We start from the raw sequence: 18,830 nt of genomic DNA on the forward strand, positions 1-18,830 counted from the left end.
TTTAGCAAAAATAATATATTATAGAAGTTATGATAAGAAATGTCGCTTAGTGCGGTTATGCTTTTTACTTATTATTAAGTTTTTTTATTTTATCAAACTGAATCACACCCCAAACTTGTCGTATAGCGCGTTTATGCAAAGCCGTGTATTTTCTTTTTAGACTGTATATTTCGACTAACAGCCCTACTTTTCATTAAGGCTGAAAATTTGGTCTATGAAGAGCTGAAAATTTTATTAGGAAGACCGACTACAATTGAAAGTGACTATTTAGAACTCTTACAGGCTTTTTGGAAACTCCTGTAAAAGCACTTTTTATTTTAAATTAAAAGAAACAACAAAATTACAGTAAAACTAAACCACTTTATTTACTAACATTATAAGCTAATCACATTACAACTGCATAGGTATATCATACCTTGAAAAACTTCAAATAAAACTAAAGTTTCTTTATAACAACTAACGATTACCTAAAAAATTCTATTACTGCCCCATTTTCAGTGTCAAAATCCGGTTGCCCATCATGTCCTTCTTAGTCAGCCTCAATACTTGGATCACTTAAAAAAAAATTTAGACAAAATAAAAACAAAGGTTTAAAATACTTCATAGTAGCACTAGATAGTTCGGTATCTACTTACCTCTAATTTTATTTCATATGCGCGTTTTAATAAGCAGTCAGGTTTAGCATTTTTTTAAAAATTTGAACCGAATCAATATTAATGAATAATATTCATAAACAGAATCTGTACACATCACTCAAAAAATGTCAGTTGATATTTGCTAGGTAAGTGCGGTAAACGTATCTGCGAGAAAAATGATCAAAATTTGACAGATATCACGTGATATATTACTTATTTTTCTGTGGCAGATCAGGTGACATCTGTCAAGTTTTGGTCACTTTGCTCGCAAATGCATTTACCGAACTTTGCTGCTATTTGCATTACTAAACCAAGCGCCAGTATGATGGCATTTAATTGACTTTTGTCAAATTTCGTAGCGTTTAGTCGCTTCATGCAAAATGCAACTAGTGTATGCAATTATAAACCGTTTGAGTTAGTTATTGGGTATTACATCACTTATAGCAAAAATCAATTTAGAAAATACTATCTCACACGCTCAAAAATTGAAAAGAAGAAGAAAATTGACTTATTCACGTATTTCAAAGAAATATGAACTCCAATCTTTAAGGATACCTTTCGTTATACTTAATTTAATCTAAATTCAATACGCTTCAAATACAACAATTTACTTGAGGTATAATAGATCGTTTTATATACCTAGGAGCTGAGGTTTAATCTATTAATCTCTGAGCTCGTTTCTTCTTTTCAATATCCTACCTAACTTTGTTATGACTATTACAATTGAAACAATTATTTTTTTAAAGGGACTAAGTGATATTAAGAAGTTTTGAGAAAAACAGAAAAATGTTGTTTCTTTTTTAACCTCTTGATATTTTAAATTAATTATTCGTTTTTCTATTAGTATGGTTCGGTTAAAGGTGTAAGTTATTGAAATCAATGTAGAATTTTGGATTTTCTTTATTAGACAGATTTTTCAAAAAAATTAACTTGGGCCTTTCAGAAATATACATTTTATAAAACAAATTTACTTTTTTAGGTTTTTATATAATCACCTAATATGGTAATTTTATTGTGAAAAACAGTCACAAAAATATATACATATAATCAAAATTAAAGTAATAATATAATACATAAAAAATAGAAATAAAACATTATTCTCACAAAATTTAAAACAAAATCGAAAAAACCATGGTTTTCAGTTTTATTAAGATGGTTCAGGTTATTTAGCTTTGGATTTCTTGGTTTTCCAGGAATTTATTATGTGGACGTAAAATTCCTGCTTATCTTCTGGTACCCATTGATTAAGGCTTTGCAAATGGGCTATTTCTGTTTCCAAAATTGGCACCATGTCTTTAGGATATGCTGGTATTTTGGGCCATTCAATACTAAATTGGCTGTTGTGTTTCGGTAAAGCCAAATGGAAGTGATTAACACCAAAAATGCTATCAATATATTCCGATGCCCTTACATAACCTGAAGTTTCAGATACTTTCTATATACATAATGATTAAAGGTCGAAATTGCAAAAGAAGTTTTTTGAGATCGAGGAACATTTCTTTTTTGAGATTCAGTAGACAGGCTTGTCTTTTTATAATACTTAGGCCACCATTGCTTAAAATCAAGAATCTCACTAGTTTTAACTTCTTTTACAGTAAACTTGTGTACACTTATGAATTTCAAATATTCTGTCAAATTTTTTTAAGTATCTTTTTATGACACCAAAATCCCTGTCACAGGGCAAAAAGGAATGACCTCTAATGGGAAAATAATGCTCAATTTTATTGAAGCGCCTCATATCTGTAAGGGCCAAACATAATCTTATAATAGCGTGGTTCTTATTTTGCCCAGGGCAGTTGTTACAAAAAAGTTTTAACTCTTTTATGTTGGGTGGTATGTTATTCTTTATATAATCAAGCAAAAAGGTGCATGCTTCATTAGGACCTTATTGCCCTGTCCCTCGTGATAAATATTAAAAAAAAGAATTTTCCGTTTTAAGATTATGTATGCAAAATACATTAACCGTTAGTTGGATCTTATAGAAGACTTCTTGTACAGGTATATGTGGTAGATGAACATTTTGCATATAGTCAAATGCAAGCCCTACCACGTCGTCCCTATCGTGACACTCTTTAATAGTATCCTTTAGCTTCGTATAAAACTTGTTGGCCCTCTTTTTGTGTACCAACAATTCAGCAACAGCCACTTTTTTTTGAGGCATCTCCTAGAGAGGGACTTTTGATTTTTAAATTCAACTCTTTTTAAGCATGTGTCTATTTGAGGACGCCCAAATTTCAAAGTAAAGTTTTCGCGAAAAAATGTATAATAATAGCTGTATTTAATTTTCGTTTCAGGATACTTGGATCTAAACATTTCGTACATAATTTTTATATTAAGTCTACTATCTAGATATTTATATTCTTTTCCCGAATAGTGACTTTCTTTTACTGGATAGCTTTTAATGTGCTGACGAATTAATGTGTTTTGATCTTCCGGCATTGCCCGTTTAATATTTTTGCCACGTTTATCTCTGGGAGTCACATTATTTTTAATCAATGATTTTATTCTCTTGATTTTTTTTCAGATACAGAATGCAAATTTAAAAAAAGCCTTGAAACATATTTTTACTCTGAGTTCCCCAACGCGAATAAAATGATCAAAAGATACTTCGCTTACTTTACTGTTTTCATTTTTCTGACTTCTTCGGTTGCCACATTTTTCTGATGTATCAGACCTTAAACATATATATCCTGTTCATCCTTGTTTTGCCTTTTGTAGAAATTCTCAAACACTATTTGCTTTTGCTCATCGTTTAGCTTAGTAAAACACTGCATTTTAAATTTAAAAAATAACTTTTCTATATACCTAGGCTATTCAATATATAACTTTTATTAAACTTACTTGCAAGCACCTCTGATTTGCCTGGCAGCAACCATCTTGCCTTTATAATCTTTATACGCAGTACTACTGATTCTAGCTTTTTTGATTAAATTTCTTTGATAATTATCATCATTTCTCACACCTCGGCGTCTTTTTGTAAGATTATCTGATTGAGATAGCTCCGCTTCACTTTCAGTGCTTCTATTTTCATCCGAACTAGACATATTGCCACAAAAATGCGATTATATTACTCTTAAATGCACACAGTATTCAAGCTAGTAAATCACTAAAAATATTGTGACACACGAGGCTTGCATTTCAAAACAAAACAGAGCGCAAGGTCAAATACAGCACGACACACATTTTAATATTTATATCTTAAAGGGGCTAAGTTAGTTTACTTAGGTCCTTTCTGCACTAAACCATTATTTTCTCATCGAGAAATGCAAATAAGGAATAATTGAATTTAGTTCTTTTCTGCCACCAAACGCTAGGATTTGGCACAAAATTTATTGTAGCATATTAAAAACAAAATGGCCGAAACGGCACTTAGGCCCTTGAAATAATCGATTCAATTAAAAACAATAAAAACAACGAGAACACCTACTTTTGTAATAAAAATACCTTTTTGAATTAAACCTCCGAGAAAGTACTAGCTTACAACCTACTGAAGAAATATAACTTAATACCTGATAAGAAAAAGTGGAAACAATAATATACATCACAAGTTTTAAAATATATTAAATCAGCCTCCTTTTTAGTATTTTCTAAATTCATTTTTGCTATAAGTAACGTAATACCCAATAAATAAACTCATTATGAATTCGTCATAACAATACAGATTTTACTTATAAACCGTTTGGCGCATAGTTTAATTTAAAATATATCCTTAACTATAGATTTCTAACGCTCGAGATTTTTTTCGTAGATAAATACGATATTTGGCCATCAGATGACACAATAATACCAAAAAAAATTAATTTGGAGCTTAGTCGCGTTATGCATAACTACATCCATTTAAAGTGAAATATTTTATATAACAAACAAAAAAAAAACAAAATTAAACTATTTATCTTTATTTAGCTGTTATCGATCGTAACATTCACAACATGGAAGAACGTATTATCGAGGGTCACAACAACATAGATCCTATAAAACTGGAGGAATTAATTGAATGCGACGCCGATTCTGGCCGTGGAGACAGTTCTGTATCTTCTGACGTGAAAGAAGAAGATATTCCGGAACATCTTATGATTGGAAAAGAGTTCACCTTTAGGGTTACGGTTTTGCAAGCAGTGGGGATTTCTACCGAGTATGCTGATGTCTTTTGTCAATTCAAGTAAGTATTTTTGTACTATACGAAAGCTATGTAACTAAAGAGGTTTGTTTTTAGCTTCTTGCACCGACACGATGAAGCATTTTCAACAGAACCAGTAAAGAACACTGGAAAAGGAACTCCACTGGGCTTTTACCACGTTCAAAATGTAAGTATCTATTTTAAACAAATTCGATCAGAGATTTTAAGAATGAATATAGGATATCCTAATAAATACAGGATGATACGATGAACTACGGCGATCGATTTCTCGAAAAGTAGCTTTTGGTTTCAAAAGTTTTCAACGTTGATTAAGGTGTATTTAAAGTTGGATTTACTTTTTTAAGGTTGGGAATCTTTAATAATGTAAAGGCAATAATTATAAGTACACACATATAAAAAAAAAAAAACAAATACAGTCACACTATATGGTAGGTATTTTTAATGCTATTTGTTTGATAATAATACAATGCATTTGGGTTGCTTCAAATCATTAGAGATCCTACAAGAATCACAGCCGTATTACTGTGCTTATAAATTTAATATTGAACAAGTTGAATTCGGAATCTGTCTGATCACTTTCCTCTTTTTTTTTAATATAAAACACAATAAGAACAATCAGTCCCGGAACAATTTACATTCTATTCACTTAAGATTGAGTTGAAGTTCGGAAATTGGCATCAAATTTATAATATTTTCAATATTGGTCACAAAGTTTAGTTTTTTAATAATAGTATAATTGTATTAATTAACGTGCATGCTCCTGTTAAAAAGAAGAAACAACTACGAATATGCTCCGTGAATATAAATCGGATAATATTTATTTATTTAGCAGTTTATTTCCAACAGGCAAAGCCCAGTTACAGGAAAATCTACAATTAATGTTTTAAAAGTGTAAACAAGTATTAAATTACTATAAATTAAATAACAAAAAGAAAGAAAAATAAGGAAAACTTAAATTACTATAGTAACATCGTGTATATATCAAAATTAAAGTAGATGTAAATTAACATTAGAATGAATAAAGAAAGGGATTCATGGGACAAGGGAAAAAAGGAAGAGAAAAGGAATTAGGGTAACTGTTGGTTTGTCAGAGACAAAACTAGATCCTTTATGGACCATACAAATATGTCACAGGTTGATGACACTGAATTAAAAATTCTGCACATTTGATATACGGGATCCTGAAACCTAATGTTAGTTCTGGCACGATCTAAAGCAAAAGTGATATTTGCTCTAGAAGCAAATCGTGGTACATGAAATAAAATATCGTTCAAGAGGGAGGAGAATTTATTTGATTATTGACCAACTTCCATAAGAATGTTACAAAATGAATTGTTCTACTCATGGCCAGAGATTGCAGATTAAATCTACCTAACATCAGATTATGATCATGTTCCCTAACAGGATATATTCCATCCTCACGAAACATAAGAAACTTTAAAACCCTTCTCTGAACACTCTCGATGTAGCCAACATGGCATTCATAGAAAGGACACCACACCAAGGAACCGTATTCCAGTCTTGATCTAACAAAGGAAAAGTACAATAGTTTTATTGAGTTTGAGTTGTTAAAGAGTCGGCTATTTCGAATGACAAAACCCAGAAGTTTCAACGAGGAGGTCACTGTCTGTTCAATATGTGGCACAAATGTGAGCCTATCGTCGAATACAACCCCTAGATCTTTAATAGAAGTACTTCTACAGAGGATTTTATTGTCTATATTTATCTATATTATCTATATGTAATTAAACAAAACAGGATCCTTGGTTCGGTGAAAGGAGATCACACAGCATTTCGAGATGTTAAGACATAACTGATTTCGACTGCACCACCCCCTAATTAGTCCAAGTTACTCTGTAAGAACAAGCAGTCCAAGATACTATTGATACACCAGCATATTTTCAGATCATCAGCATAAGCTAGTCTAAGGCAGGAAATCAATTCTAGAAGATCATTAATATAAAAGATAAAAAGAAGTGGGCCGAGATTGGATCCCTGTGGGACTTCAGAAGTTGAAACAAAGGTATTAGATCTGCAACCTTCAACCTCAACAAACTGTAGACGGTCAATAAGGTATCACGAAAGCAACAAAATTAGCCTTTCTGAGAAGTTGAATTGCTTGTTCAATTTTTCCAGCAGAATGCTATGATTCATCTGATTGAAAGCCTTACTGAAATGAGTATACACCACATCAACCTGACTTTTTCTATCGAGGGCTGAAGAAATAAAATGAGTCACATTACAGAGGTTAGTGATGAATGACCTTTTAGGAATAAAACGCCTGGAAATTTGCCAGTTTTCAAAATAAGGTTAAAAATATGGCATAAAGGCTGACAAAGGACAAACATGCAGTCTTTAGCCACAAAACTTGGAACACCATCTGGACCGGCTGTCAACTTGTTTTTTAGCCTCCGACTAGCAGCAATAATTTCCTCATTGGTAATTGATCGAAGAATGTCAATGAGGTCTGAGGAATTAGAAGGAGAATAGGTTTCTGTGAGGTTGATTGGATCTTTATAGGCATTCTGAAAAAGTTTGGCAAAAGCTGGCACAATATTTTCTGTTCCTTGAAAAGAATTACCATTGGCATCGCACATGATAGACGGAAGTGAAGAGTGACCTTTCTTAGCTCTAACAAAAGACCAAAACGATGAGGGATCAGTGACAATGTTCTCCTCGGCTTGGGTCACAAATGAGTTATAGGCCTCACGGGCTTGAGATTTTACTGTCTGACGAAGCCTGTTGTATCTGGAAAGATTAAATTCAGTTGGAGAGAATCTATAATCACGATATGCTTTTTCCTTCTTAAAGGTATTAGAAATAATTTGTTTTGAAAACCATACTGGAAATCGATGTCGTCTTCGTTGTTTTAAAGGTGCTGAAGCAGCAAAAGCTGAATCAAGTCTTTTGTAAAGTTCCTTGCAAGCGCTGTCAACGTTAGAAGACTGCAAGACAGACAACCAGTCTGCATCAAGCAACAAATTATACATGAGTGGAAAGTCTGCTTTTCTGAAGTTAAACTGCTGTAAATTATTTGAACTTATAGAAGGATTATATTTATGAGGGGAAGCCGATTTAAAAGAAATTGTCAAAGCAGGATGATGCAAATCTTCGTCAATAAGCGGTGATATACTTTTGATGACACTGACGTCGAAATTTGAAAAAACAAAGTCAAGAAGCCTATTATTAACATTTGGAATATTGTTAAACTGCTTAAGACCAAGGATCTCGCATAGGTTGGTCCAAAGCTTGCACTTGACACTGCTAGCTTCTAAAATTGCTGCTAAAATCTCCAACAATCATAACGCGTTTTGTGTGGACCAGATCCAGTGACATAATTGTTTCACACAAGGTCTTAAAGTCTCTCTCGGTTGTGCAAGGAGGGACATAGATTACAAATAAATAAAATACAAAATAACCATAAGTGAGCTTACAACCTAAAATATCTATAAGTGGTGTGGAGTTAAGGATGTCTTCCAAGTTAACCCTCTCTAGGTGGATGTTGTGAGAAGCTGCGACCAAGCAGCCACCACCACGAGTAGCGGCCACTCTATCCAGCTGTCTGTCAGATCTGAGCACTCTAAATATTTCTGGACACAATTCAGAGTCGAGAATATCTGGTTGAAGCCACGTTTCGGTGAAGGCAATGATGTCAAAGTCGCACACGGAGATCCCTGTATAAAGCTTATCAGTCTTGGTGCGGAGGCCACGTACATTTTGATAATAAAGACGTAGGTGGTGTGAAGTGCTGGAAGGATTTAGTTTTTTGTGGCGATGACAGGCCTGCCATTGTCAAATTTGATGTATAGATTTGTTTCTCCATTGGATCGCCGATGCTCAAGTATGTCCTTGACCTTTTGCAGATCACTCCTCTGACTAGGAATGAGGTCAGCCTCAACGTAAACCGCCTTAGCAGAGCTAAACCTCCTCCGGTTCTTTAGTACATTGGTTACATCAGAATTGTTTGATAGAACTATCTTGAGACATTTATGACCCTTACTATTTGGTCTGCCCAACTTAATCACTTCTGAGACATGCACTTGCTTGCCAGTAACTGAGTTTAGAAGATTAGATATTTGGGTAATTTCTGAAGTGTGTGGTAAGATTTCCATATTAAACAGCATGATATTATTGATTCTCCTCTGTCGATCCGCGACCTCTTGCATTAAATCATTGCTGTCGTTGACCTGGGATTGAGAAGTACTAGGTGGTATATTATTGATTTGCTGTTGGTTATTGTGCAGATCACTCACTTTATCAATAACCTCACTAAATTGGGTGGTCATGTTCGCTTCTAATGAGCTAAGTTTTCCCTCCAAAGATTCAATATAAAACTGTTTCAAAAACTAAGAAATATAAAACTACTTATGCAGTTCGCAGTGGGAAAAAACAGATCTTACAAATAAGTTGTTACAGTTTTTTTTTGGCCTTGTGTCGAGAACCTTTAGCCACAAGTTCCAAGTGGAACAACGATATTCATGTTGTATGATCGCTCTTATCTTACAGCCACCTATACACCTGTGCCTCAAACAAATTAGAAAAACTCATTATTTCACTTTTGAAAATTTTAGACAGGGTCACTCGCTTCTCGCCTTGGAGTCCAAGCAAGGCATTGTTTTAATTTAAGACAATACAGGGTGACTCCGATAGGTAGGAAAATAATACTAGGAAAAACATAGGGAGCTTATATTTTACATCGTATGTCTAATTTTATCTATCTTATCCTAAATTAACATAGTATACTATTATAATTTCACTATTCATTATTGCAAGTCTAGTTTTTATGTGAATTATATTCTATTTTTACATAATTTTAAAAATTTAACAAAAATTGATTCTAGTTTTTTATTTGTGGTAACTTCTACCATAAGGGGTGCATGGCACATTGGAAGTAAGGATAGTTTTCAAAGTTCCATGTTTAAAAATTGAATGGTTTGGGATTTGTTTTTACAAGCAAAAAGTCTATGATTCAGGTCATCAATTGACTGATTATCACAATCGCAAATTTCTGTGTCTTTTATGTTTATTTTATATAGGTATTGATTGAAATTACCGTATCCTACCAAAAACCTAAAATAGGATATTGGCAAGTATCTTGGAAAATTATGGCTAAGGACTAAAGTGTTTTTGTCCAGCTTTTTTCTAATTGAAGTAAAGGCATTTTTTGTGTTTGATACATATTCGAAAAATGTGTTTTTCGAACATTCAAAGACTTTTAAGTAGATAAAAGGGAATAAGTCCCTGTAGTGTACTTTAGGTATAACGTAGTTGCAAAAAATGGCTTTCTTTGCTTCCTTATCTAATAACTCATTACCCAATAATTCTGAGTAAGCTTTTATCCAAACAAACACTATTTTTTTGTTATATAGGCTAAGATTTACCAGAATAGCTCTAATTTTGAAAATGATTGGATGGTTTACGTTATTACCTAGAGTTTGTATGAGTGATGTAGTCAGATACATAAAAAAATAGGAAAATCAAATAAAGCCAAAATGTTAGCGAAGGCATAGCTCGATTAAAGAACTTTAAAAGGCAAATTCTAAATTATTATCATATACCGGATGGTACGCGGCCGAGCGGAACATAGGAAATCCATGTAAATTTTAAGGGGGTCAATTACATTTCATTAAATAATTCAAGATTCGCTTATTCAAATTTTTTGAAACTTTGCACGAGGGTTTGCCAGATTGATCTCTTCAAAAAGTTATCTTAAATTTTTTCTGTAAAATGTACAGCGAAGCCAATAATTGACCCCCTTAAAATTTACATTTGGATTTTCTACGTTCCGCTCGGCGACGCACCACCCAGTATATGATATCAATAATTTTCAACCCTTATGATGAATCTCAAATTATTAATCATAATATTAATTTTTTTTTAATTGTTTTGATTTCACTAATGTCAGAAGTCATATCCTAGCTAATAAGATCACCGCTCATTCTCCTATATCCCCAAACCATTTCTGGCGCGAAATTCTTTGACCTCTAGGAGTCTTGAAGAACAAGCCTTTGAAGAAGATTGAGTTCTTGCAATTTTTGCCAGTTTTCTCCAATGAAAAGTTGAAAACTCGTCTTTTTGGGTATTTTAGTTAGTGGATACGAAATACCATACTAGAATAGTGCAGGATTATAAGTGGTGTAATTATATCCCAACTTTTTCCAGGTTCTTTGTTTAGTGTCCACTTTTGCATTCACGAGAAAAGACCATTTCTATTGGTAAGTCATTTTTATTATAAATTTTCAAAAATTTTCATTTGGATCTTGGTTTATGATACTCTAATCATTTTCAAGCATACAGTTTAACCATCAATGCTTATACCTACCTGCTGTATTGGCGATTCCTCAGTCTGGCTACTCTTCCACTTTCAGGCCTTTTTTTGCTATGATGTTGGTCTACTACTATAATAAATTTTCACTTATTTACTCCACTATAACTTCTACAACATCTACTGGTATACAGATTGTCTTTCGGCTCAATCATGTAGCACTCTTGGAGCCAGGTTTAATCTCTGTTTGTGATGTACAGTGAACCAGGCAGTCAGTAAACTATCTAACGAGTATACCAAAATCCTATCGACATTTGTTAGATTTACTGTAGTATATTATACTAAATACTAACCTCAAAAATAAGTTTTAACATCCTCAATTTTAGATTCTCCGAGAGATCCTTGTAAACTGGATAAATAGGCCTATTTCGAAAGAACTCACGCGAATTTTTAGCCCCAAATAACAGTATATGGAATTTTACCATAGATATAGAAATATAGCGTATTTAAAAAGGCCAATATAACTTATTATAAATTAATAAGTTTGGTTATTACCTTTTCTTTTAACATAAATTTACTTAAATACATCTCAGAACTACAGCTCTTCTCTTGTTTATTTTAAATTTTGCATGATAACCTAATTTTCTGAATTAGATAAGCGACTTTTAGTGTGAGCTCATGAGTTTTAAGATGCTCTTACACTAAAGCTGTAACTTAATAGCAGATAATTTAATAGCTAAAGGAAAGGGTTAGAGTGACAGATTTCAGAGAGTTAAAATTGATGGTGAAATGTCAAAAAGGTGAAGTGACATGCACCGTTCCACAAGGCGGTATTCTGGGCCCTCTTTTATTTACAATATACCTGTGCCGATTTTACTTAGTACTGCAACATTATAAGTACCATCAATACGAGGATGATGAACAACTCTATTTTTCATTTTTATAACATAAATTAAAAGTTGTTCATTCAATTCATGTATTCGACTTATTTTTGGAATGTGCAGACGAAATCATGTATCACATAAGTTGAGTGAACTAAAGTGGCTAAATCTGTCTAATCGCAGATTGATGCAGAAAAATGTATTTTTTAAAAGAATATATGCTAAAAATGTTTTCGGTATTAGTTTGGCAGCTATTTATAATTTTTGAAATTTAATAAGAAAAAATTCTCTTTTATAAGTTGCAGTTGAGTTAACCGGAGGTGTTAGCCTTCCTTTATACCGGGTATTAATATTGTGAACATCTGTGCGAAATTTTATTTTATTATATAACTAAGATGGGGGTCTTAAATTAATTATTTTAAAAAACATTGAAGATGCGTAAAAAATCCTTATGTTGTCAACCACCTGGTTTCCCTAAGCTTGTGTTTTATGGGGTTGCGCTTCCTTATACTATATATTAATCTAAGGCACGCATTTTGAAGTTTCTGGATTCTACTTTCAAACGTTGGACCTAGCACAATGGTCTAATTGATTTAGGGTAGTAGGAGTCAACGGTATATCTTTGAGTGAACTATACCAAGAACGTTATCCAAATCACGTACAACCTGATCCGAGAACGTTTTCTAGGCTTCATAGACCCCTTTATGTATTGCGGATTGCCGTTATGTATGTTTAAATTCCGATTAAATTAAACTTTTCAAATAATGAGATTAACAAAAAAAGGGAAAAAGGCGAATTTTATTAAGGTTGATACCGGTCTCTCTCCCCTACATAAAAACATAACAAACACAGTTATATAATCGATTGTTTCTGCATTTTCCTTGGGGAGAATGACGATTTTATTTAAACTGTAAAACATTTATCACTCCTCTGTAAAAAAAGTGCTGTTTTACTCTACTCGTAATTTTTTTCCCAGATAACAGTAACCTGCACCAAATCCTTCCTAGACTACATCCGGAGCCAACCGATCGTCTTCGAAGTATTTGGGCATTATCAAGCACACCCGCTACATAAAGACGCTAAACTAGAAGGAAGCGTGAGACAACCCCCGAGGCGGATGTTGCCCCCGTCAATTCCCATTTCGCAGCCTGTGAGATCAAGCAAGTTTGGGGCTTTGCCCAGTCCCTGCACCGCCCATATCCACGCGAAAGTTGATGTGCTCGTATGGTTCGAGATTTGCGAATTAGCGCCTAATGGCGAGTATGTTCCGGTGGTGGTCGAGCATAGTGACGATTTACCTTGTAGGGGACTCTTTTTGTTGCACCAGGTGAGTTGATATATTTTTTAAAACTTCTTTTGTATGTCTTAAAAGTTATTTTGTTGATACAGTTGGTTACCAGACGTGCATAAAATATTAATTAATATTTTATTATTAAAAATATTAATTATTATTAAGTAATATTTTATGCGTTAATATTTTAGACGTTATTTATAGAAATAACGTCTAGGCATTTACTGGCATGTTGGGTTTTGGGTTGAAACATATCATCCATTCTTTCTTCAAGAGACCACACAAAAAAACAAATCAAAAGTAAAAAACTCCAAGTCAGGGTCTCATTAAACATATGTATACAGTGGATCCCAAAAGTTATATCTAAATTTATTTAAAATTCAGGGGTGTGTTCGAAAAAACAACGCTCGGACCCGTCGATTTTTATTTCAAGTTGCGCATTTTTGTACGTGAAGTTTATATACAGGGTGTCCCGTAAATAGTGGTCCAAATGAAAACTCCTAATAGATTGGACTATTTCCAATCAGAATAATCCAACATAGCTCTAACAAAAGTGTTACGGTTTTCGAGATATTTTGATTTTTGCGAAATTTTAAGAAATACCTACCTGTAATCAGTTTTCTTATGGTGTGTCACTAAATGAAAAAAAAATTACAATTTCTTCGGTTGGATATTATTTGCCGATAGATGCGCTTTATGATGCGTATTAAAACTTTTTAGTTATGCAAATATTTTTGAAATTTTTGAAATTGCAATATCGGATTTTTTTTTCTTTTCAAAAAGTTTGAAGTCTATGAAGTCTAAAGTTTGAAGTCTATGACGCAATAAAATAATAATAGAATCTTGGTGCCCATTAGCGTAAAAACTTATTTATTGCTGTATTAAAGACATGTACCATGCCGTATTAAAGACAAAAACTTTTTGAATTTTTTGTTAACCTCAAAAAAAAAATGGTTTTTTTTTCGATGCAAATTAATTCGGTTTATTTGTGTTTTGCAATTTTACAGAAGGTGTTCAAAATGGCCACCATCTGCTGCTATACACGCCCTACACCTTCTTATAAAGGATCGCTTAATCCGTTGAGCGTGGCCGGCTCTATTTATCTCTTGAGCAGCAGTTTCGATGCGCTCGCGCAGATTTTCAATGTTTTGTATGGGTCTCCTGTATACAATTTCTTTGAGGCATCCCCAGTAAAAAAAATCAAGAGGATTTAGGTCAGGTGACCGTGGGGGCCACAGTATAGGTCGTAGACGTCCGATCCATCGGTTAGGGTAGGATTCATTTAAAAAATTTTGAACTTGCACACCGTAGTGCGCAGGACATCCGTCGTGTTGCAGCCACATATTTCTGCGAACGTCTAAAGGAACATTTTCCAAAAGGATAGGGAGAATATTTTGCAAAAAATGGAGATAATATTCAGCATTTAGATTTTGCGGCAAGTCAAACGGTCCTATAATTTCACCATTATCCCTGTCCACAAACTGATTTTAAATTGGTATTGCGATTTATCTTCTCTATTAATATGTGGATTTTCCAATTGCCAGCTACGTAAATTATGGAGATTCAAAAATCCATCTTTGCGGCAGGTTGATTCGTCTCCCCACAAGATATTTTTAAACCAATTTCCGTCTTGCATCCTTCTCAACATCGTACGACAAAAATCTACTCTTGCTTCATAGTCTCTTGGTTCGAGAGTCTGAACGGATGGTACGGATGGAACCCATAAGTTCGTTTTAAAATTTTTTAAACTCTGCTTTTGGATATACTTGTACGTCGTTCTATGGCACGTACCTAGGTACTGGGATCCGCATCTCTTTCCTCCAAAACTTCCTCTTCTCCTTCTAAATGCGGCCTACCTTCACGAGCGCCACCTACGCCTTTTTCAGAAAATCTTCCTTCGACCAATGCAGCATGCACCCTAATAAAAACTCGGTGGTCTGGATGACGAGCGTTAGGGTACCTTTCTCTGTATAATTCAGAGGCTGCCCTGGCGTTTCCTTCACACAAGCCGTAAATGAAGTACATATTTGCATACTCAAGTGATGTGTATTGCGCCATACTAACAACTAGAGGTATTAAAAAACTTTAAGTTTAAGTTAGTGCCAAGTTGTCATCGGTGACAATTTTAATATCGGTGTCATAGGTCATAGATAAGAAATATAAGTAGGTTATTAGATGGGCAACTGCCTATGTACGGGCTTGGCTGTTATACTCGTGGCGCCCTCCAGCGTCCGGAAAATCCACATATTAATAGAGAAGATAAATCGCAATACCAATTTAAAATCAATTTGTGGACAGGGATTATTAATGGTGAAATTATAGGACCGTTTGAGTTGCCGCAAAATCTGAATGCTGAATATTATCTCCATTTTTTGCAAAATATTCACCCCATCCTTTTGGAAAATGTTCCTTTAGACATTCGCAGAAATATGTGGCTGCAACACGACGGATGTCCTGCGCACTACGGTGTGTAAGTTAGAAATTTTTTAAATGAATCCTACCCTAACCGATGGATCGGACGTCTAGGACCTATACTGTGGCCCCCACGGTCACCTGACCTAAATCCTCTTGATTTTTTTTACTGGGGATGCCTCAAAGAAATTGTATACAGGAGACCCATACAAAACATTGCAAATCTGCGCGAGCGGGTATATAGAGCTGGCCACGCTCAACGGATTAAGCGATCCTTTATAAGAAGGTGTAGGGCGTGTATAGCAACAGGTGGTGGCCATTTTGAACACCTTTTGTAAAATTGCAAAACAAATAAACCGAATTAATTTGCATCGAAAAAAAAACGATTTTTTTTCACAAAATAGTTCTTTCGGCATTAAAACAACCATTTTTTTTTGAGGTTCACAAAAAATTCAAAAAGTTTTTGTCTTTAATACGGCATAGAATAAATAAGTTTTTACGCTGATGGGCACCAAGATTCTATTATTATTTTATTGCGTCAAAGGACTTCAAACTTTTTGAAAAAAAAAATCCGATATTGCAATTTCAAAAATTTTTCCTGTGAAAAATATTTGCATAACTGAAAAATTTTAATACGCATCATAAAGCGCATCTATCGGCAAATAATGTCCAACCGAAGAAATTGTGATTGTTTTTTCATTTAGTGACACACCATAAAAAAACTGATTACAGGTAGGTATTTCTTAAAATTTCGCAAAAATCAAAATATCTCGAAAACCGTAACACTTTCGTTAGAGCTATGTTGGATTATTCTGATTGGAAATAGTCCAATCTATTAGGAGTTTTCATTTGGACCACTATTTACGGGACACCCTGTATACAGGCTTGCTCAAAAATAAATTAAGACCATCAACTTAATTTTTTCAAATGAAACCACCTTTTTTTATTTCATTTTTGAATTTCGCGTGGAATTCTACGTATGTTTCATGCATCATGTCCTATACCTAAAGTTAACAGTTGTCGAAAAAAAGACAACCAAACATTATTATTGAAGTTCACCTTACGAGTCACCTTATCTCTGAGAATTTTTATACAGAGCAAAATTCCATTCATTCGTGTTTTTTATTGTTGGCTGGTGACCGTGTATTTTCATAGAAACTGTGTGACAGTTGTACGCCAAACAGATATTGTCAAGTGTGAAGTGTACGAGCAAAGTTGCGGTTTTCACAATGGTTAAGTTAACGGAACAAGAAAAATTAGAAATTCTGTGCATGGTTGGGTTTGGTGATAGAACACGTACTCAAAGAGAAGCTGCTCAATTACTCAATGAAATCCATCCTGATCGTCCTCCGATATGTCAAAAGGTGGTGAGTAGAATAGAGGCTAAATTTAGAGAATTCGGTCATGTTAGAGATCTGCCGAAATCTGGTCGTCCTGCTCGAGATGAAAATGAACAACTTGACGTTTTGCTCTCTTTGAAAGAATATCCATGCACTCCTCTGTCGCAGATTGGGGCAAATTTACACATGGCGAAATCTATAATTCACCGAATAGTTAAAAAGCACAAATATCACCCCTACAAAGTTATTCCTGTGCAAGAGTTATTTGATGACGATTTCGATAGGCGAAATGAGTTTTGTGAATGCTTACAAAACATGTGCAATCTAAATAATAATTTAGCAAGAAATATTATTTTTTCCGATGAAGCCACGTTTTGTTTGAATGGTAGTGTGAACCGACAAAATTGTCGATATTGGGCAACAGAAAATCCGCATTGGATGATGGAGGTAAACACCCAGTACCCCCAAAAACTAAATGTGTGGTGTGGAATAGTGCGCGGAAGAGTAATAGGTCCCTTTTTCTTTGAATAGACTTTAACGAGACAAGTGTATCTCGATTTTCTCCAATTTGAATTAGTTCCAGCATTGCTAGCTTTATTTCCAAATCCATTGGACCCAGACTATCCTGACGAAGAACTAATTTTCCAGCAAGATGGCGCTCCTCCGCACTATGCTGCCACTGTGCGTATATTTTTGGATGAAACCTTTCCCAATCGGTAGATAGGAAGGAGAGGGCCCATCGAACGGCCTGCTAGGTCGTCTTACCTAACACCAATGGACTTTTTTTGTGGGGATACCTCAAGTCGAAGGTATTTATTAATAGGCCAAATAATCTAGACGACTTAAAAGAGAGAATTCGCAGAGAAGTGCGCGCCATAACTCCGGAAATGATTAAAAATGTGCAACGAGACTTTATTGATCGCCTTGGATATTGTCAAGCCGTGAATGGCAACCATTTTGAACATTTAACTTAATTTTTGTTCTTTTTTTATTTGTTACATGAATCATCTTTTTTTTCGATAACTGTTGACTTTAGGTATAGGACATGATGCATGAAACATGAAACGTAGAATTCCACGCGAAATTCAAAGATGAAATAAAAAAAGGTGCTTTCATTTGAAAAAATGAAGTTGATGGTCGTAATTTATTTTTGAGCAACCCTGTATATACAAACCTCACGTACAAAAATGCGCAACTTCAAATAAAAATGGACGGGTCCGAGCGTTTTTTTTTCGAACACACTCCTGAATTTTAAATGAATTTAGACATAACTTTTGGGATGCACTGTATATAATTTTTTTAAAAGCTACACGTATTTCATTCCTATCGGAGCATCATAAGGCCCAAAAGTAAATAAAAAATAGTACAAAAAGAAGTGTAAGTGTGATAGATAAAACTGATTTCTTTCCTAAATTGGTATATTCTTTAAAATGTAATGACTAATGCCATTTACATAGGGCAATCGGGGCGTAAAATTTCCACCAGAATTAAAGAATACACGACCTTGGTGGACAAGTACAGGGATACTGATATTATTGAAACTGAATCGGCGTTTGCGAATCATTTATTGGTCTCCTCACATGGTTCTTTAACACAGGGGGCAGATATTTTACACGAATGCTCAAAAGGCAAAAACTGGGCCTGTCAGAAAAAATGGACATTACTAAAGCTAAGAAAAGACCCGTTGTGTGTTTTAATGACATTTTCATCTTTGTATCTCATCTCATCTATAATAACTTCTCTGTTTAAATTTAAGTTTTTTTCTTTTAAATTTTTATTGTTAAAATAAAATATTATAAACATTGTTGATAGAATTATTTTCATTGTTTTTAGTATGACTTGGTGGCCTATAGGTTAAACTGCGCCTG

The 18,830-nt window shown here is 34.1% G+C and overlaps 1 protein-coding gene across 7 annotated transcripts in view; it reads left to right on the plus strand.

The window, feature by feature from the left end:
• The window catches only part of LOC126738014 (kinesin-like protein unc-104), a 227,573-nt gene that overhangs the window by 147,252 nt on the left and 61,491 nt on the right, over positions 1 to 18,830 (plus strand). For all 7 annotated transcript variants that reach the window (XM_050443167.1, XM_050443170.1, XM_050443171.1 and 4 more), the window contains 3 exons: positions 4,539 to 4,794; positions 4,849 to 4,939; positions 12,896 to 13,246. In XM_050443167.1, the coding sequence (XP_050299124.1) occupies positions 4,539 to 4,794; positions 4,849 to 4,939; positions 12,896 to 13,246 (698 nt within the window). The remainder of the gene's footprint in view (positions 1 to 4,538; positions 4,795 to 4,848; positions 4,940 to 12,895; positions 13,247 to 18,830) is intronic.

This window comes from Anthonomus grandis, chromosome 6, assembly GCF_022605725.1.
Source record: "Anthonomus grandis grandis chromosome 6, icAntGran1.3, whole genome shotgun sequence".
Taxonomy (NCBI): domain Eukaryota; kingdom Metazoa; phylum Arthropoda; class Insecta; order Coleoptera; family Curculionidae; genus Anthonomus; species Anthonomus grandis.